General features: G+C 40.1%; 1 protein-coding gene across 7 annotated transcripts; it reads left to right on the top strand.

Annotated features, from left to right (window-relative positions):
- The first annotated feature begins 41 nt into the window (after positions 1-41).
- LOC113440322 (ribonuclease inhibitor-like) lies at positions 42-20,070 on the top strand. 7 transcript variants are annotated; one of them, XM_026706660.2, is made up of 10 exons: positions 42-183; positions 7,500-7,599; positions 8,877-9,047; positions 12,031-12,198; positions 14,000-14,170; positions 15,277-15,447; positions 16,375-16,545; positions 16,985-17,155; positions 18,492-18,662; positions 19,525-20,070. In XM_026706660.2, the coding sequence occupies exons 2-10, from the start codon at positions 7,514-7,516 to the stop codon at positions 19,610-19,612; spliced, it is 1,368 nt and encodes a 455-aa protein (XP_026562445.1). In that variant the 5' UTR covers positions 42-183; positions 7,500-7,513; the 3' UTR covers positions 19,613-20,070. The 7 variants fall into 7 exon arrangements, with proteins under 7 accessions (XP_026562445.1, XP_026562447.1, XP_026562441.1 ...); XM_026706662.2 differs by having other exon boundaries at positions 167-309; XM_026706656.2 differs by having other exon boundaries at positions 177-479.
- The last annotated feature ends 1,092 nt before the right edge of the window (positions 20,071-21,162 follow it).

The following is a 21,162-nucleotide window of genomic DNA, read 5'->3' as shown; positions in this document are numbered from 1 at the left end:
AATAAATACTCCTTAAATTAGCAGGCCCCGACTCGTTCCAAGTTTAGTGAGGTTTTCTTTCGCAACTTGACAGCACCGAAGCGTATTTAAGACCAAACACCGCCGGTTGCACGGAAACCAGACAGTAGGAAGTAGTCGTCTGACGTTTATCGCCAGCTTCCTTTTCCACGAAATCCGTGGGCGGTGAGTGTGGCCTGGCGAATCGGGCTCCCGGGAAAATGCGGTCTGTTTGGAGACGCGACGATTAATCGACTGCGGAAAATGGGCTGCGGTGAACTGACCGAGCCGGCCTTCTGCAAAGAAAAGGGGGTATTGAAAGGGGGCAGGGAGAAGAAGAAGAAGAAATCGAGGCTGCTTGAAGGGAATAATGATCGCTCTTTGGGGGAAGCTCCGGAGTTGCTTCGTTCTACCGCGTGGAGCCCGGGCGTTTCCCCTTGCTCCCGGGCGCGGCCTTCGTGCCTGGGGTTTTCCCGAGGGATGTAAGTGGGAGAGACGTTCTCTCGGCCCTGCCAGGCGAACAAGAGAGGGCGCGGTTAGTCTCCAGCTAGAAGGCATGGGCGAGCGCCCACGTTCCACGGAGCCATCGCACGACCAGGCCTTGCTTGGCCTCGAATGCGACTGAGGAGTCGCTGAGCAAGCAAATAGGCCGCTTTGTGGCTTAACTACCGTATCGCTTTAGAGCAAAATCGAAGCAAAACAGAATTCTCCCTTCTCTTTTCCTGCCTCCGATTTTTGTATACTGTTCTTCAACGAAATATCCAGGGTGGTTTGCAAAAATCAGTTGTCCCCATAGCTGAGGGGGAAAAATATTGGATATTGTTTATTCCCAACTTCTTTAATTCTTGGAAGTAATTCTTGGAGATCATTTGAGGTACCTGAGTCTACTTCAAATTTCTACAGCATGGTGTGTTTTCCAGATTGAATTTCCAGCATAACCAACAGAGATTGAGGTATTCACCATGACTTCCAAAATGTCCTAGATATGGATTGCCCTGCCTAAATCCATAATAAGGCTATACAGTATATTAAATGGATTTTAGTTTGAAGAAACACATTTAAGTTGCAATATTTGATTATTCACCTGGGAGAAAATCCATTGAACTCTTAGGAGATTACTTTCCAAGTAACTGCAGTATTCTAACTCTACCCTGAGTACAGTTAAGAAGAACCTCTTCTTGGTTTCATTACTACTGGTATATATAAGTAGTCTTCAGCTTACAACATTTCATTTATTGACCGTTCAAAGTTACAACAGCACTGAAAAAAGTGACAGTTTTTCACAGCTACTACCTTTGCAGCATCCCCATGATCATGTGATCAAAATTCAGATGTTTGACAACTGGTTCGTATTTATGACTGTTGCTATGTCCCAAGGTCATATGATCACCTTTGTAATCTGACAAGCAAAGTCAATCAGGAAGCCAGATTTCACTTAACTGGGTTACTAACTTATCAACTGCTGTGGTTTACTTAACTATGGCAAAAAATATTGTAAAACTTAGCATGTCTCACTTAACAACATAAATTTTGGGCTCAATTGTGCTCATAAGTTGAGGACTACCTGATTTAAGTTTATTAGCATTCTGATTACGCCCTATTTCTGTGGAACATTTCAAATATGAATAGAAGAGCAGGTTTTGTACTAATACATGTAGGCTATACCACGGGTGTCAAACTCGCCTAATGTTGCTGTCACATGATGACATTTTTTCCCTTTGTGGAACTGGGGTAGGCATGGCCTATGGATGACACATCTGGCCTGTGGGCGCCAGTTTGACACCCCTAAATTTTCCCCTTTCAGCATCCTCCATGTTAATCCTTCATAATTCTTTCCACTACATGAATGCGAAATTCCAGTTTCTTCCTGGTTATAGTCAAGTAGCTTCTACTTATTACCCTCCTAGACCAGCTGGTTTAGGTTTCCTAAGAGTTTGTAGGACCACTATTTCCCCAATAGTGAGTTGAGCTTTGGTTTTGCTTGTTTGAACTCATAACTTGTGCAATGCACAGTCCCAACCATCATGAAGTTAAGACACAAAGATACTGGTTACCAGAATTGGAAGGTGTAGAATTTCATGCACTGTCATTTCCAGTGCATATGCTAGAGCTCAATGATAGTTCTTAAATGTACTCAGGTTACTGGAAGTAGAGGAACAACATGCAGGCTCCAGGAACAAAATTAAGATAGAAGATAGGATCAATTGTTGGTCACAAACCTGTTCAACAACTGGGAATTTCTAAAAAAAAAATTACATATTTCAGAAACTGAATAGAGGTAGACCTGACTTACAGCCTTTGTTTCGTGACTGTTCACAGTTACAACAGCACTGTAAAAATGACTTAACCACCAACTACCAGAGCATCCCCATGGTCACACATTCAAAATTTGGGTGCTTGGCAGCCAGCATATATAACAATTGCAGTATCCTGGGATCATGTGATCTCCATTTATGACTTTCTCAACCAACTTTTGACAGTCAAGGGGGGGAGTACGACTCACCTAATCACTGCAGTGATTCGCTTAACCATGGCTAAAAAAGAAGACAGTCACTTGCTTAATGACTTAATCATCTTAGCACCAGAAATTCTGGCGCACCAGTTCTGGTGGTAAGTTGAGGACTACTTGAACACACACCCTCCCCATACCATGTGCTGTCCAGTAGTATGGGATTATAATTTGGATAATCCATTTTGTGTCCTTCACATCTGGAAAACACACTGGGGAAAAACTTATTGGCAGTGCTTGAAAAAAACTGGCAGAAAAGGTTAAATCTGACAGTTTTCAAGTAGATGGAATTTGATAAGGAAGACAGGGATGAATAATCACTGAAGTTACCAGAAGGAGATGGCATTTAGTCTTACATTACTGTAATGGCTCAAAGTAATAAATTGCTCTTAAGAGTTTATCAGAGCAGCAAGTACATGGAACTAGTAATGTTAATGTCCATGTAGTAGTACTGAGAAGAACCTTTGTTCAGATTTATTAAATTGCGGAACAATGTCTGAAGATATTGGACTTTTGACATTAGACTTTATGATTAGCCCTTCCTTAATTTTTATATCTTTTTGTACTTGTTTTTGCACGCCTATTTTACAACTGAATTTTAGTTATGCCTTTATTGTAGTCTGCTTTTTACTCTCCACAAAATAGATAGTGAGAGGGGCTCGCTGAGAAAGGGCCGTTTTGAAACTTCGCAAAAGGGCTTTTACCCCGAGGAAATAAAACGCTTGCACGAATCTCGAACAAAGCAACATTATCCTCCGCCACTGCTGCGAAAAGGGCGTCGTTGAACGTTCCCTTAGGAACAACCTATGGAAAATATATGGAAAATCCGCTATGGCCTCATCGGGATTGTGATTAAAGCCTGAACGCAACGGGGAAACGCCTTGGTTGTGGGGAGGCGGGGCGGAGTAATAATGAACGTCGGTTTCTCTCTCTTTCAATTGGATGCGAGAGAAGTGGGCGTGGCCGAAGTAGAGAAGATATTTTACCGTAGGAGGGTGGGCCTGAAGGCGAGAGACCTGTTAGTTGTTTTTCGTTCTCCGGCAGCCCGGTAAGAGACGCGTCTTGGGTGTTCCTACTGCTTAACCAGGTGTGATGGGTGGGGTTGGCAACGGTGTTCGTGTTAGTTGGGTTACGTACTCCCGCGAAATAGGCCATTTGGGTTGGGGGGGACAGAAGCAAAGTGGGGTGGGGTGGGGTGAAAGGCAACTCTTCGGACGTTGGCAACGTAGGAAGAAAATCGCGACACTTTCTGGTTTTCGTTCCTGGTCCCAAATTACTACTTGGGGTAATTTGAAGCTTCCCCCTCCCTCCCCCAATCGAAAGCTGCCCTCGTTGGCATTCGTCGCCATCGGTGATTGGGCTCACGCCCTTTTCGTTCCGTTGGAGGGGAAAAAAAAACTCGCCTCGTTTTGCAGTGAAGCAACAACTCTCTTGCTCCCTTCAAAAAAGATGACTTGACAAAACGGAGCCCCGAGGAAAGCGAATCATTTCCCGGTGACTCAGAGCTTCCACCCTGAATAATAATTTGAAGACAGTACTTTTAGTTGAGAAGAGAGACCGCAAGCGGTGCCTCGTCGTTTTGATCTGTTCTATTTAAAAGTTCCTCATTTTAGGAGCCCCGGCGCCATTCCAGGTTAGAGACGCCGTTTTGATTCCTCTGCCTGTTAAGGCAGTTGCAGCCCAGCAACCTTTGCTGCCAGATGAATTTAATTTAATTCACTTTTACCTTCCCGACCCATTGTGGTCTGCCCAAATCCAGTGACTGGCAGCCATGACATCCTTAGGTTTGAAGAGGTTGCCCGAGGAAGAGTGTCCTCTGCTAAAAAGTTCCCTTTTTTAAGGTTACAAATAAAGACCCCCCACATTTAATCTCCCTCCTGTTTTTTCCCCTAATTTATAATTTGGGGATTTACTTGTATTTGTAAGATGTTGCTGTGTATAACTATTGTGTTTGGTTATCTCTGTAAGCCATTAAGTCTTTTCTGATGGAGGTGAATGTAAATTAGATTAATAATTGTATAGAAAATCTTAACTCTTTGCCCTCTAATGGTCATCTGATTTTTTCTGAGCATGTGGTAACACACACTGAAGTTTTGGCACTACATTTTGTATAATACTTTGGTCATATGGTCAACAGGACTAATGAATGAGATATAAGAAAGTTATGGTCCAATTCAACTATAGGGCACTAGGTTTGGTGTGGTGCTTTCTTGAATAAAAAAAATTCAGTAATTTCATTTAAATTTCATTTTAATTTTATTTTTATTTTCTAAAAACACCTGTGAGAATTATGAAGGTTTAGCAGCATTCTTATAAATAAATATGAGGCTAAAGGCTGGCACTGTGCTTTATTGGATGCCAGTTTCCTACTGATAACAAAAGAACCAAAAGGAAACTAGAATGAGGCAAAGAGTAGAATTTAGTCTCTCTGAACCTGCCACAGAATTATAGATGTGTCAAGCTAAAAATTTCCAGGCAGTGTAAGCATACCTAAATGGCATTGAGTTGAAAAAGCTGTAGGATAACAAATGTTATGATTTGATATTATCAGCAGGAATATTACAGAGAAAAACACAATTGGAAGGGATATTGTCTTAACTATGGTTACAGCAGCATTGATAAAGGCTTACTTGGACTAAACATTGAGCAGCCATAGAGAGTGATGGTAGTAAGTCTCCTTTTTACTGAACTGAACTTCAGGGACTTAATGGATATTATGCCTCATACTTTTATTAGAAGCAGTGTGGAGGTAGATTGAGACTGCTTTCTTTGGGAATATCTTTTTAAATTACCCAATTGGAGGAATCCCAATTTGGTATAGTTGTTAAGGCACCAGGCTGGAAACCAGGAGATGTGATTTTTAATCCGGCCTTAGGTAAGAAAGCTGGCTGAGTAACTTTGGGCCAATCTCTCTCAGTCAATTCACTTGCCAGGTGGTTGTTGTGGGAAAAATAGAAAAGAAAATCAGGTATGTTCACTGCCTTGAGTTGTTTATAATTTTTTTTTTTAAACTAGCCAGGCCTAACCCTGCTTATTTTCAACGTCTAAGCAAAATCAGTCTGGCTGCTTCCTGCAGAGAGAGTCCCAAATAGAATACATTTTCCCAAGAATTACTTGATATTATGAAATATTTATTTGCCCATAACGAAAGGCAATTTTTGAATCATGCTCTCTTCCCTCAAGATGGGATAATGGCTTGCATATCTGAAAGTGATTGGCAAAGCAACTATATAGTATTTGGAATTAAAAAAATAAAAGGAAAAAAGGATTTGAGTTGCACAATTGAGTTGTTCATTGCTAAATCTCAGTGATTACATACAGAGCAATAACAGACGATCTTATCTAATACATATTTTTGGCTTTAAGCTGGCAGTATGGAGCAATTTTCAGCCACCTTGTTTAAGCTTTAAGATAGTGATGGGGAGAGTCCTTTTCACAGAAGTCTTAGAGACTTATTTTTTTCTATAGCTACTGGTGAAATTACAAGATTGGCTTAAAAGCTCCATGGCTTCCATTTGCTTTAGCAGTCCAGAAAAGATGGAGATACTGAGCACGAATGCTTAGTCAGTAGATGCAACTCCATGGGGGGAAAACCCCAAGAACAGGAATTACTGGTACATAGGAATTAGGACCAAGCACAGCTTATCTTTCAGGAAAAGTGGGAGTGAGTAGCACTGAAACCATACTATGCAGAAATCCTGTTCTAAGCCCCCAATACACACAAAACAGAGAGAATAAAAGTTTCCTCTGTACAGACCTGTCCGCCTGAAGGCCATGAGGTTTCATGTATCACATTTTGACAGCTGGGGAAAAAATCCAGAAATAGCTTTTTGTTGCCCTAAGAATTTAAAGCTTAGAAATTGAAGGTTGACAGCCTTTCTATGTATTCAGAATGAACAGACTAATTTTGCACACTGCATAAAGCTCCTCGTCCCTTCAGCAGTTATAATTATGGTGAATTCACTATTAGTATATCACTTCTATGTGGTAAGATTATTTGTTGAATGGATTGCTAGTTAGGATGGATATTTAGGCCAGGTATACTAGAACTGATCGATTGCGTAGGGTTTTGGGGGTTGGACTACAAGACCTCAAGAGCTTCCAACACTGTTATTCAATCTATGCCATTCTAAGCAATGTTATCCAATGGGAATAATCGGAATGACCTCTGTAAATCACTTCAATGTAGTAAGCAAAAACATTACATACCAAGTGAGTGTCTAGAATTCACAGGACTTATAGTAAGTAATTCATGCTTGTGTTCCTGCAGAAATGGAAGTTTACTTGATTGCAATTGTAACTTTTGGGGAGGTTGTAAATAATATTAGAGGCCTAGCTACTGTGTTGGTTTAGAACCAAAATCCAGCATTGGAATATAAGAAGCTAATTAGGTCCTGCTAGTCTAGAGGTGGGAAAATGTCTTGGATCTACTAAGGAAGATGACTAACCAGACAAGAAATCACCAAAATAAGGGGAATATGGGTATTTTTAGCAGTATTGAGGCTTGTGGTGAAATATTGCCCCTTAATTATCCCCCAAACCCCTGACAAATCACAGAAATCAGCGAAAAGGTAGCAGCTTTTCTCAGATCTGACTCAACAATTTTCCAGGCTTTTCACGAGAATATTCTTGAGCTCTACTTAAAAGTACCACGATTATACCATGACCTTTGGTAAGCAATGCACATGCTCTGCCCCTGGATTGTAGCTCCTTTTTTCTGGTAAACTATGCTGCCTCTTGAGTGTAACATTTCATAATTTGTGTGTGCTGCAAAATTATTGCAGCAGTTCCTGTTCCAAGGAGTCTTTTTAAAGTTCCAAATGACTTCAGACAGGTATTTAGCTCTTGAGCAAGGCCTATGAAGAAATTCAGCCTTGAAGTGACTAGGAAGGCTGTAATTGCAAAAGACCAAAAACACACTAGTTTGCATCCAGTCATGCATTCAAGTGGACTATTCTTTTAACCCAAGGATGTTCTTTTCTCATCTCTGTAGTTAAAACTTCAGAAATGGACCTCGATTTGCAATGCCAAGAATTTAATACATTAAAATGGAAAGAACTTGTTGCATCCATGAACCAGCACAAAACAATTAGGTAAGTTAACAATTTTTAGTGAATTGAAAGGGTTTTTTGAAAGCATTGTTTCACAATTCTAATATTTCTCGTCATGATTTGAATTGGGGAAAATTAATAATGGATGAGCACAAAAATTCTTCTGAAATGTCACTCACATGAAGAATGGTATTTTCCCCATCATTTTTCCCCCTCCAATGTTTTGCTTTCCCATATACCTAATGTTTCTCATTCTTGGAAGTTTTAAATGTGTGGACTTCAAAAATTCCCAGAATTCCCTAGCCAGTAGCATTGAAAAACATTGCATATAACGGTTTCTCTTTCTCACTCCATGTCTTGCCCCTGTCAGAGTCCGAATCTGAGGAGGAAGGTGAACAGCTGACAGGGAGTGGGAGTGTGGCTCCGTTGGCTGTGGAGGAAACTGGGGAAGGGCAAAGTCAGGCTGGGCAGAGCAGGGAAAAGGTAGAACAAGGAAGGAGTTCAGGGGAAGACTCAGGCCCACCCCCTCTTCATCCGGGGTGCGCAAGAATAGAGAAGAGAGCAACATGGCTGTATGGTTTATGGGGGAGGAAAGGGCCCTGATTCCCTTCGTTAGGCACACCTGGGAAGAGAGTTTAAAAGAGATGCAAGCTGAGAGTGGCGTTTTCTGGGAACAAACATGAGTTTATCTTGTGTTGACTTTGGTTACCTGCGTTCTTGGCATCCTCCCAACTGGGTTGATTTACTGCCATTTCTTCACATCTGGAATTCCTACTCTTGCCTTGCCAGATTAATTACCTCATCTTGCCTTGATTGGACTTATAGTTAAAGTTTTTGTTGACAACATTTTGGACTTTAGCCTCTGCAGCCAAAGGCTGTTCCTGGAGCAGTTTTTCTCCAGACCAGAAGGTAACCAGGACATTGGGGGCAAAGTTGGAGCTAATAAAGGGACTCCTACTTATGATTTGACTGTATTGCCCTTGTGCCATGCCCCGGATCATTACACTCCAGTTCGTATATTTTCTAGATACATTTGCTTATAGATCCTCTTGGACAAATTGTTCAGTATAATAGAAAATTGTATTGAAAGCACTTAGTATTAACTTGTAGTGGTGGTGGTGGAGGTGGAGAGATCATGTAAGTGTAGTATGTTGCTTCAGGACGTTCTTAAAATATTTGAAATAGATGCTATGCTACATCTGTTAGATTTTATTCAAGCATTTTAAAAGTGTGCTTAGCCTAGGAGTGTGCTGTAGATGACAACTCATCTGACTAAATTAGAGCTAATGCCTAACTCCATTTTTCCTCTAAATGTTTAGACTGGATGACTGTGGTCTGGGAATTAGCCATTGTGAAGATCTTTCTGTTCTTCTGACCACCAACCAAGAACTAACTGAGCTGAATCTAAGCAACAATGAGCTGGGAGATGCTGGCGTAGATGCCCTATGCAAAGGATTGTTAAACCCCAATTGCAAACTTCAAAAACTCTGGTAAATATTCCTAAAATTCTTAATGGCTTTAGTAGCTTTGGATTATACTTTCCATAAATGGAAACATTTCTAGAGTTATTGCCTTCCATGTTAGTCTCTTCCAAACTTAGCTATACAAGTAGCGAGCATTTCTCCCAGGCATAAATTCTCAATATAATTTATCATTGGCTGTTATTGGCCAACTACATCCAGAATTTCTGATGCTATGTGATGCAGTCATAAAATTACAGGTGGTCCTCAACTTACAACAGTTTATTTAGTGACCTTTCAAAATTACAGAACTGAAAAAAATGACTTATGACATTTTTCACACTTATGACCTTTGCAGCATCCCCAAAGTCACATGATCAAAATTCAGATGCTTGGCAACTGATTCATATTTATGACGGTTGCAGTGTCCTGGGGTCATGTGATTCCCTTTGGCGGCCTTCTAACAAGCAAAGTCAATGGGGAAACCAGATTACTTAGCAACCATGTTACTAACTTAACAACTACAATGATTCACTTAACAACTGTGGCAATACAGGTCTTTAAATGGGGCAAGACTCATTTAAGAAATGTCTCACTTAACAGCATAAATTTTGGGCTCAGTTGTGGTTGTACGTCTAGGACTACCTGTAATGTGATGTGACTCTATCACTTAGTGACAGCAATCTGGGCACTCCCTATTGCTGCCATTAACTGAATCCCACTGGCCCTTAGTCAAGGACCCCCCCTCCCCCAATCATCCAAGCCATTCCCAGCTTGGTCCCTCCCAGGCCTGAGTGTCCGAAAGGTAAGGGACTGCCTCCTCAACTTCCTCATCAACCTCCCAATAGCCTCTTTCCCCCCTCATCTCTTGTCTGTTTGGTTACCTCCCTACCACCTTCCCTTGCCACCACTAAGCCTATCGCGCTGTGTGTCATTACTGTACCAGCCAGGGCCTTCTTTGCACTCCTTTCTTTTCCTCCAGGGCTGCCTGGCTCTCCACTCACATCCTGGCCAGAACCACCTTTTGCGCCAATGCAACTGGGCAAAAAGGAGAAACAAAAGAAAGGCCTGACTGGCACAAAAAATGAAGGCCCTGGACAAAGGGGGAGAGAGTTCCCAGTGCTATTGACACAAAAGGTGGTGTGGACAAGGCCCCAGCTGGTGGAGGACTGATGTGTGGCAGCAGGCAGGGCTGGGTGGTGTGGGCGGCTGGTGGATGGCCAAAAGGCAGCTGTAAATGCAGGTGGCCCTGACTTTTGTTCAAATGACTTCAGTGGTCCCACAGGAGCTGAAATTTCGAAGACTCTGAGTCCCTTCATTCAGCAACTTCATAATTTCAAATGCTTAAACTACCTTTCTGAAAACAGCCAATATAAGTGATTTACAGTCAACTAGATTCAAAGGATTTTTCAAGTTGGGTTGATAGGATAATCACTTTATGCTCCTTTTCCTGGGAATACTTCATTTGTTTCCACGACAGTCTTTTATTATATTTATTCATTAATTTATTATATGTTATAGAACTCAAATTCTTTTTGTGTTGAATAATACCAAGAGAAGAATATGTAAATTTGAATTCTTACGTTTCTAAAAGAGCATTGATTTCATATAGCAAAAAGAGCATTATATTGGTATTTAATTGGAAAGAATGAAGGCTGTTGTTTAGATGCAACTTGACAGAAACAGGTGAAATGTGTAATTATTGAAGTCACAGACACATTGACTCAGCTGACAAATGAAAACTAGTATAGTGTGCTCAATTGGTTCTATTGTCACCCAGTCAGTGTTGACTCTTAGCAACCACATAGGTAGAGTTTGAACAGCACACCAATGTACCATTTAGAAAACTGCTGTTTGTTACCTGTATCTGAAGCACTACCTTTACATGGCAGTTATTGGCTTTATGGTGATATAGCTGTAATATTGTTGATAATATACACTACGGTGTCCATAGCCACTTCAACCCGCCCCTCGAAATGCCTCTGACCCCCAGTCAGGTGGATCAGTGGAGAAAGTGCAGGTAGACCAGAGGCCTGAGGGAGGGAGGTGAGTGGGCTGCTCTCCCAGGAAGTCTGTTGTGGTCTCTCCAGCTGCCAGCAGTAGGGAGGCTCTCCTGCTGCTGGATTTGCCCTCCCCTTTTGTCTGGTTTTCCCAAGTTGGCCCCAAATCCCCCCCCGCCCCCAATCCTATCCCCATTGCAACTTCTTCCCCGAATCTGCCAGAGACTTGCTTTTTGGCGGGTGGGAGGAGGATGGAGTACCCATGCCTATCGCACCTTTTCTCTGAAGCTGGATCCAGACAGGAAGACGAATGGGAAAAGCTTTGGATGGCACGGATGACAGAGGGGCACTAGAGTGGAACCCTGATCCAAATGTAAAATGGGAAGCAATGGTGGAGCACTGCAGAGCGGGGAGTGAGGGGGTTCCTGGAGTGCGCTGGGGAGAGATCACTCATAGACAAGTGGCAACCACACTTTGGAAGGGGACCAGCCAGGGTAGCTCCTTCCAAGAAAAGCCCTCAAGCTGGCTGTGTGCAGTCACGTTCAGGAGAGTTGCAAGGAGCTGAAGATGGGGGCCAGGGCTCCTTTTGTTCCCTAAATGGGTTGGTTAGGCTGCTCAGCCGAGGCACCTACATGCCTGCTGGGGGACCCTTAGGAACCACAAGAGCCTTGACCCACTGAGTGGGCTGTGAGCAGAGGGGCTCTAAAGATGTAATGCGTAGACTAACTGGAAATAAATGAGACTTGGAGGTGATGTCTTCGGCTGTGGGACTAAGGAGTGCAGAAACTTGGCTATTTCTCAAGAAGTGTCATATTGGGAGAAGTTTAATCTGCCTTAATATCTTTCACGCCACTCTTGACATGGCCACTCTCAGGAATGGGAATTTGTAGCCTTCAAAAATGTCTTTTGTTTAACTCTCCAGCCAGCATGACCACAGCATTCAGTGAGATGATACTTGCAATCCACTCCTATTCTTGAGCATTCATGTAATTTATACAGTTTTATTATTCCAGGTTACGAAACTGCAACTTAACTAAAGCTTGCTGTGAAAAGCTTCGTTCTGTAGTTAGCAAATCATCTCTGACAGAGCTACACCTGGGAGATAACCATTTGGGCATATCAGGTGGAAAAGCGTTGTGCCAAGGACTTGTGGATCCAAACTGCCAACTAGAATCACTTCAGTAAGTATTTGAAGTCCTTCAGTACATATAAGACAGCAAAACGTTTTAGTTAGAAGTTTCTCACGTTAGTTTCTTTTTCATCCATCTTGTATGGACTTACCTGCACAGGATTGAATAAACCAGGAAAAATTAGGAGAGAGTTATGATATAGTGGTTAAGGTACTGAGGTTGAGGTACTAAGATTGAGGAGATCAGTCATGAAATTATATCAAACGAGGGACCCAAAGTCATCATCTTTCACCCAGACTAAGCTAGAGAATACATGAGTCTCGGGGAACATGGCATCTTACATTGATTCATCCTTGTAACTGTACTCGTTTTGGATATCAGGTCATTGACTTTTCAGTGGCCCCTGGTTTCTAAGTGTTATCGCTTAATACCTCGTCTGCTTATAGTAAATTTTCTGTCTTGGAAATCTCAAGGATTTTCCAATTTTATTTATTGATGGGGTTGTATGACTGTATTCAGATTTTTATAATCATGGCAGGGGACTCTTTAATTCTTCCTTGATGAGCAAAAAACTTTTATGATTGGGTGGCCTTTGTACAGATTGTCTGGTGTGCCATTGTGTCCTTTCCTGAATCGAGATGCCTTAACACATCTTGTAGCTGTTATGACTTAGTTTCATTTTGACAGTTGCAACATTTAAGTGAGTCTGTGCAAACCACTTGGAAACTACAGGTTGAATATAGTGCAGCAGTACAAGTACTGTAGATTGTGGACATCCCTTGTTTTGGCCATGTTAACCCTCTCCTCTGTATTGGCTATCAGGCTTCATGGCTTTGAGGCCCGGATACCTGTACAACATCCTTCCTCTGGTTGTTTCTGCCCATCCATAAGATCTGGCAGAATCTGCATGCTCCAGATTTCCATTAGTGAAATAGTGCCATCTTGTTGGGATATTGGAGACATGTGTATTCTGCCATTTCTGCTTTCTGGGACCACATTCCCCCCAAATGCGCCTGGTCCCAATCCTGTTGTATTTTCAGAAAGGCTTGATGATCTGAGTTTTCAGCAAATCCTTGGCAGGGTACTTTGTGAATCCAGTTGTTGAACTCTGTTTTATTACGTAAAACTGATTTCATTAATTTTCCTGACTTGGATTTTGACATTGTAATAGTTATTTCTGTCAGGATTCCGGCAGAGGCCCTAATTAAAGAGCATAGAAATGTTTTATGAGTTGATATTTTGCTTGTTTGTAAACTGGATATATGGGGCGCAGTGGCTAAGATGCTGAGCTTGTCGATCAGAAAGGTTGGCAATTCGAATCCCTAGCGCCACATAACGGAGTGAGCTCCCATTACTTATCCCAGCTTCTGCCAACCTAGCAGTTCGAAAGCATGTAAAAATGCAAGTAGAAGAACAGGGACCACTTTGGTGGGAAGGTAACAGCGTTCCATGCGCCTTCGGCATTTAGTCATGCCAGCCACATGACCAAGCAAACGTCTTCGGACAGCGCTGGCTCTTCGGCTTTGTAACGGAGATGAGCACTGCCCCCTAGAGCCAGAAACAACTAGCACGTATGTGCGAGGGGAACCTTTACTTTTAAACTGGATATATAAACTTACTTTCTTGCTTTAATCTTATTTATGTTTGTTGGCTACTTAGAGTTGATGTTATGATGGGGACTGGCTAGAGGTTGATTAAATAAATGAATAAGAAAACTAAACAAAATTGGGTTGGAAAGCTCTGCCATTGGTTATAATATGTATACAGTACATTATCTGCATCTTCCTTCAAACCTATAATATATGTCTTTACTATTACCTGTTGGAAGTTAATTCGGTCCTCTCTCTTGTAGACTACAATTCTGTGACCTCACAAAGGAAAACATGGAAGCTCTCTGCTCTGTACTGTGTGTCAAATCGTCCCTGCAGATGCTTAACCTGAGTAATAACAGGCTAGGAGATGATGCAGTGAAAAACCTCTGCCAAGCCTTGGTGAAGGGCTCTTCTAACTTGCAATCCCTACAGTAAGATACAGTTCATATTTGTCTGCAGTTCTCTCTTTTGGGGTATGTCACAGCTGAGAGTTTTCTAAAGAAGTGGGTGTCTACCTTAAAGGGTAATCCCCCCAAGATGGATTATACCAGATTGAACATTTTAAATAGTTTGAGCTTGGAATAGCTATTTCAGTTATTCTGAGTTCAGAATAAAACAAATTTATTACTTTGTGGCAAGATGGACGGACAAGAGTTACTCTAAGGCAGGGGTCTTCAAACTTGACAGCTTTGAGACGTGTGGACTTCAACTCCCAGAATTCCTCCTCCAGTCATATTAGTTCAGGAATTCTGGGAGTTGAAATCCACAAGTCTTAAACTTGCCAAGATGGAAGACCCGTGCTCTAAGGTAAGATGGGCAGCCAATAAATTTTACAAATAAATAAATAGTGTTTCAGAGTTTTATCCAAACTCAGAACAAAAGGAGTTTTTATTCCACATATTTCTAAGTAATTCACTAAAAGTTGAAGATTAGAAAAGTGCAATAAGTCAAATCAGAACATGCATGTATTGTAAACAGATTGTCAAATGTAAACTGTGCTTGTATATTCACATATAAACCCTATTGCTAAATTGTTGCACTTTATCTTGCAATTATATTATAAACTACAACTTGTATGTGCTGTGTGCATTAGGAAGAAATCCCAAATAGGTTAAATATATATTTTCCTGTTAGATGATTTATAGGTTCTGCTAAAATAACCCCATTGTTCTTGCAACCTTGCTGGACTGTGTTTTGTGTGGACTGGTTGCAACAAAGTACTTAAGAATTTTTTTGTCTACTGTGTGTATCCATGTATGTGTATGTTTTTAAAGGCTCGTGTTTTAAAATCCTATTTGCCAGTTTCATAAATTGGATGTAGATAGCACTGATCATTGATTAAACCCCCTTCTTTGTGGCCTTATGATTCTTTTGCACACCCTTAGAAATTTAAAGCCATGTGTTCTGCAGCTGCAAGGTGCCCATCTCTAACACCTGTGATTATTGTAGGCAGAGTTGCTGAAATTAACAAAATTCTTTTGTCTGTTTTCTAGTGAAATCCAGTGCAGTTTGGGAATTGTTTTTTGTTTTTTTGCAGATTAGAGAGCTGTGAGATCACACGTGCTAGTTGCAAGGAACTCAGTACTTTCCTCAGTAATACCCCATCCTTGACAGAGTTATGCATAGGAGACAATAGTATTGGTGATACAGGACTAGCTATCCTCTGCCAAGGTGTCCAAAATCCAAATTGCAAAGTAGAGAAACTATGGTAAGTGGCTCCCTAAGCATTGGCAGTCTTAGAATTTTGTATGAAATGTCCTTTGGTAACAAAAGTCAATCAGGTTTTTACAGTGGCTTGTTATGTATCGGGGATAACTAGGTTGTTACAGCCAAATCCAGAACAGAAATCTGCTTAGTAATCTCTCTGTTTTATTTCAAATTGGAAAACGGGATTAATTTACTGCATTTTTAATATTTAAAACTACACCTATATAATTCTCTTAATATGTTAAAAATATAGTATACCTTTTCAAATATTATGGTTTGCTACCATAAGTCTTGGCAATATGTTTTTTTTTCTCCCAGTGCAATTGAGAATAATTCATAAAATTTAAAGTGTACACAATCTAAGTTGTATACACAGGTGGTTTTGGTATTCCTCTCTGTGGGGGATAGAACTCTGCATGCAATTTCTGCAATAATTCTTTGTGTTCTATAATGTATATTTCTAAAGGGATGTAACATTGACCATAAATGAGTCATAAATCCCAGTTTTCATCCATGTTTCTATAAATGGCCATCTAGCCTAGTCATGGCCAGTTCTTTTCTGTTAAAGATAATCTCTGATTCTGGAGTAATATCAGATGGCTGCCATCAAGTGAGGGTCCCATTCACATCAAAGACTAAGGCTGGGGGTGGGGGGCGGGGTGGAGACACAATCTTTGGCACTCAGATTATGTTGAGAAATAGACTTGGTCTTGATCTGTTTTCATTGGCCAAGGGAGAATTTTGATTCTGGATCATATGCTTATTTCAATATTTTTTTATGTATTACTACTTACTACAAGTGAATGGGGTGTAGTTTAAGGAGCAGATTTATGAAGATGTAAACAAATGTTTCAAGTGAGAGAACCATTAGTTTCCCATTTTAACTGTTGGTAAAAAGCTAAAGGCAATGATTTGGTGATTATTTCAGGCTGTGGGAATGCAATATCACCGCTGCTGGTTGTAAGGAACTTGCCACAATCATTGGCACCAAAGAGACACTCAAGGATATGAGCCTGCTGGGAAATCCTGTGAAAAATGAAGGTGCAGAATTATTATGTCAAGGGCTGAAGGATCCAAAAACAAAACTCCAATCTCTATGGTTAGTGCACGTTTTCTTTTTGCTACAGTCAGCAATGCTGCTTAACAGGATATGCCTAGAATGGAGGGGCAAGGCAGCTTCAAAGGATTGCTTAAATGACACTCCTGCCAAGCTTCTGATTCCAAGAATCTGTAAGGTAACCCATCCCTAGCAAATACATCCTTGCTGTGAGGAGGAAGCTCTTTAAAACCTCCCTTAATTTTCTGAGCATATCTTTGCTTTTCTGTTACTTGCAATTTTTACCACTGAAGCCCTAGGCCAACGGGATATGAAAAAGAGAGTTCTGCCGAAGGAAGGAGAGAATTGTGTGGGTAAATAGAGCTAGGGTTGATGGGTCTTCAGCATGTTATCCCATATAGGCGGGAACAAAACTAGCTGCTAATAATAATTTGGCATCAGAGAAAAGAACAAAAGAGATACACTTATTTGCCTGTTACAGGTTAAGAGATTGTGGCTTGACTGAGGCTTGCTGCAAGAGTATTAGCGCTGCTTTGAGCGTGAATAGTGTCCTAAAAGAGCTGCAACTGGGTGGCAACTCCATTGGAGATGCAGGAGTGATTGACATCTGTGAAGGTGTGAGTAGTCCAAACTGCAACCTCGAATCCCTCTGGTGAGTGACAGAGTAAACCTCTCTTATCCTTTCTCTATACTGCTTTATGTAGGATTCTTCTAACTCTGTTTTTCAAACTTGGTAACTCTAAGTTGTGTGGACTGTGGGAGTTGAAGTTATACAGGAGTTGAAATTATACATCTTAAAACTGCCCAGGTGTGAAAAACACCGATCTACCTTTTTTTCCTTTGCCTGGAGTTTGCGGTGAATATTTTCCATCCACCCAACATTCTTCACCTAAGAACATCAACATGAATAGCCTTTGGGTGTATTAGTCCAGGAGGCCTCTTCCTATGAAAAGTTGGCCTACGCTAAAGCATTAAGATTTTTATACTCAAAATCTGAACGGATAAACAAGAGTACAGGACATTAGATTTTGGTATCATTTTAAATGCCTGATCTTCATCAGGTCCCCATGACTCAACACTGTATCATAGTCCCACAATTTCGAGGAGTGGACAGTTAACATTGAAGGTGCAGGATATCAGATCATGTATTTTAGTAATTCCATTTCAGGTATTTTTTGATATATAAGCATATTCAACTGTTTTTTATATACTAATTGCTATTTTTTTAGATACACTAGCCAACCTGGATGCCTTTAAAAAAAAATTATAACCTTGTTTAGACAAATATAGGGTAGAGATTGTTGCTAAAGATAGGTGTGCCAATCACCGTTGTCTTCACCAAAACAAAACCGATACATGAAACAAACCTTTCGGGAAATCAAATGGTTTCATTGATTTTGTGCTGACTGAAGTCTATTTAACGGTATTGACCACAATATTTAGGTATATTATCTGCTTTTCAAGGCCTTCTGTCCCTCCCCCCAGTGGTTTATTGAAGAGTACATTACAGGTACTCCTCCACTTAAGACAGTTCATTTAGTGAGTGTTCAAAGTTGCACTGGCACTGAAAAAAAGTGACATGGCTGTTTTTCACACTTACGACCATTTCAGCATCCCTGTGGTCAGGTGATCAAAATTTAGACACTTGGCCACTGGCTCATATTTATGACGGTTGCAGTTTCCTGGGGTCAATCCCCTTTTGCAGTCTTCTGACAAAGTTAATGGGGAAGCTAAATTCACTTAACAACCATGTTACTAATAATATAACTTCTGGCAGTATCCTAAAAAACTAAAATCTTACTGTTCCCTGAAATCAATGAAACATTTTTGAGGGTTAGAACAGTTGCTGTTTGCAAATAGAGGCTATAGGTAGCTCTACATAGTTAGGGCAGTTCCTAAGTATTTATACAAATGGAAGGTGTGGGTTTTTTTTCATTGATCCAGTTTTCTTGCAAACATTATTTGATGTTACTTTGATTTCTTCCTAGGCTGGGGCAGTCGAGTCTTACAGAGGTTTGCTGTGACGCACTTGCCAAGCTTATAGTTGAGAAACCTTCTCTACGGGAACTGGATGTGAGCTATAGCCAAATAGGGGATGAGGGTGTGTTGAAGTTGTGTGAAGCAGTGAAAAATCCAAACTGTAACCTGAAATATCTAATGTAAGTATCTCTTGGTTAGCATGTAAGAATGATGAAAAAAGGGTCATTTAAGAGAGATTTTTTAAAAATGGGAAAGAATGCAGTCTATAATTGTGTTCCGATTAAAAACCGCATACAGTTTTGATAGAGCTCTCTGCCAAATGCCTTTGCAGCCAGTCTGTAATTATTTCCAGGATGATCAATAACCATTTTAAATATTTCAAAAACATTTCATTGAGTGCCTAATCGATTGACAGAGTTGGGCATGTTTTTCTTGAGTAGCCTTGCTCAAAGTCATTCAGAATTCTTCAAATGCTCTTGATGTTCCTTCAACGTACTGTATTTTTCGAACTATAAAAGGCACTCCCCCCCCACAAAAAAAATGTGGGTGGAAATGTCTGTGTGTCTTATAGAGCAAATATTGCAGTGGGGGGGGGAGGGGAGTTGGTGCTGTGGCGATCAGCTGTTCTAGGCGGGGATCACCACCACTTGTTCACAGCAATCAGCAGCAAACAGGCCCCAGAGGCAGATTTTTTTTTTTATTGTTTTCCTCCTCTAAAGCTAATGCACGTCTAAAAAATAGTAAAAATTAAAAAAATATGGTAATTCGCCCTCAAATGTATATTTTTTAGAAACATGGTTCTGGTTGATTGAATCCGTGTTAGAAAGAGTGTTAGTTGAATGCCTGCCTTTGGGGTAACCAGAAGTAGCCTCACAGGAAGAAATGAGATATTATGTGTTTTATTGTATTATTAAAGATAGAGATGTGATTATCAACTTCGAGTGATTTTATGCTTGTCTGATATTTCTAGTGTAGTTCTAGTATTGAATTCCCATCTGAAATCTATAATATTAATAATCTGAATTAAATTCTTTTTTGCAGCTTGTATGACACTTTTTGGACTTCTAAAGCAGACAAGGTGGTGAAGGCTCTAGATGGGCTGAAGCCTGATTTTCAAGTGGTTACATGAGTGGGGCAGCTTTGCTGGGACCATTTCTTGACTTCTGTTGATCTTTGTTTTATAAACCAAGTTACAAGCCCAATGGTTGTTGTTTTTTTAAATTTCAGAGTTATGGACATGATGTGATGTACCCAAAAAATCCATTCCATGTTAGGAATATGATGAAATGTTGAGGTAGTTCTGGAGAAAGCTTTTAGGTTTATATCAAATTAAAATATATGTATTTTAGAACAAAGTAAATTAAATCTTTTGCCCACTGTCATAAAGCAATAATATAAATTGTGTTAATTTTTCCCAGGGTAAGAAATAAAAATATTTAGATAAAATTAATTAACAACACTGCTGACTTTGATACCCAACAAAATGTTAAATGCAGTTATTTCATATTTTCTGATAAAAGTATATGTGATCTTATATCTCTCAGCCTATGTAGCTTTATTAAAAAATAAAGTTTGTTTGCAAAGATACATTTAGGATTTTGTCTTCTGTTCAAAGAGACACTAAACATTTACATTAATTTCCTTTTACATATTCATGGCTCAATAAAAATTTTCATGTATGTTATATTATTTTTAATGGTTTTTTTATTTATCATACAACATACGAAGAGAATACAAAAGTATTCTGCCCACTTCCACCGGAAGTGACTACATTATTTTTTTTAAAAACGTACAATTTTAATGCTTTGCTGTTTTCTTCACTGTCTAATTTTAATTAACCATAATACATACCTATCTGGTGAAACATCTTAAGCTAATTATTTATATTGAATATCTCTGAGAAAATAGAGTGTTTAAGTGATGGGCAATGTGCTGGATGCGTTTCTGTTCTTTTTCAAATATAATACTCTGGTCCAGTAGATAACTAATCTATGCTAAATTTCAGTATGCCTTCCTAAAGCTTACTATGTTTGATATACTATTCTCACTTATTGGTACCATTTAATAATCACAATATTTTTGTTTCAGTAGCTTTTGAATTATTGTTGGAACAATTTAAGCAACAACCCTGTAACAAACCTGTCACTTCAGTATTTAGCTGCTGCCATCCAGGCTTGATAGGTTGTAAAAGATTATAGGGAATGGACTTCAAAGATAGTTCAGAAACATTTGTGGAACAAACTGGAGCTGTTCATCTGAAAAGGACTAGAAATGGAGCAAGCAGGTTTCATCCTGAACCTTTTGCAAGCTTACATGTGCCTTGTTAAAACACAAGTCCAGATTGTTACCACCCTGAGCTATGTGATCTGTGGTATTATATTTGGGGTGTATAACAAACTACCTACTTCACTTAAACTAGAACTGAGGTATATGGACTGTAGGCAGTCATCTTTAGTAATTTTGATTTTTATCAAATCGGGCTGCTACTTGTAGATTCAGTTTGGAAACAATGTATAAAGCCTTAGTAAGACCACATCGAGAATACTGCATCCTTTTTTGGTCACCACACTATAAAAAAGATGTTGAGACTCTAGAAAAAGGGCAAAAAAGAACGAGAGATTCAGTCTAGAAATAAGGAGAAGTTTGCTGACAGATCAACCAACCAGTGGAACAGCTTGC

This window comes from Pseudonaja textilis, chromosome 1, assembly GCF_049901715.1.
Source record: "Pseudonaja textilis isolate UNSWEBS1 chromosome 1, rPseTex1.2, whole genome shotgun sequence".
NCBI classification, from domain to species: Eukaryota; Metazoa; Chordata; class Lepidosauria; order Squamata; family Elapidae; genus Pseudonaja; species Pseudonaja textilis.
Note: the sequence above shows the minus strand (reverse complement) of the source record. Positions and strands in the feature narration are given on the sequence as shown.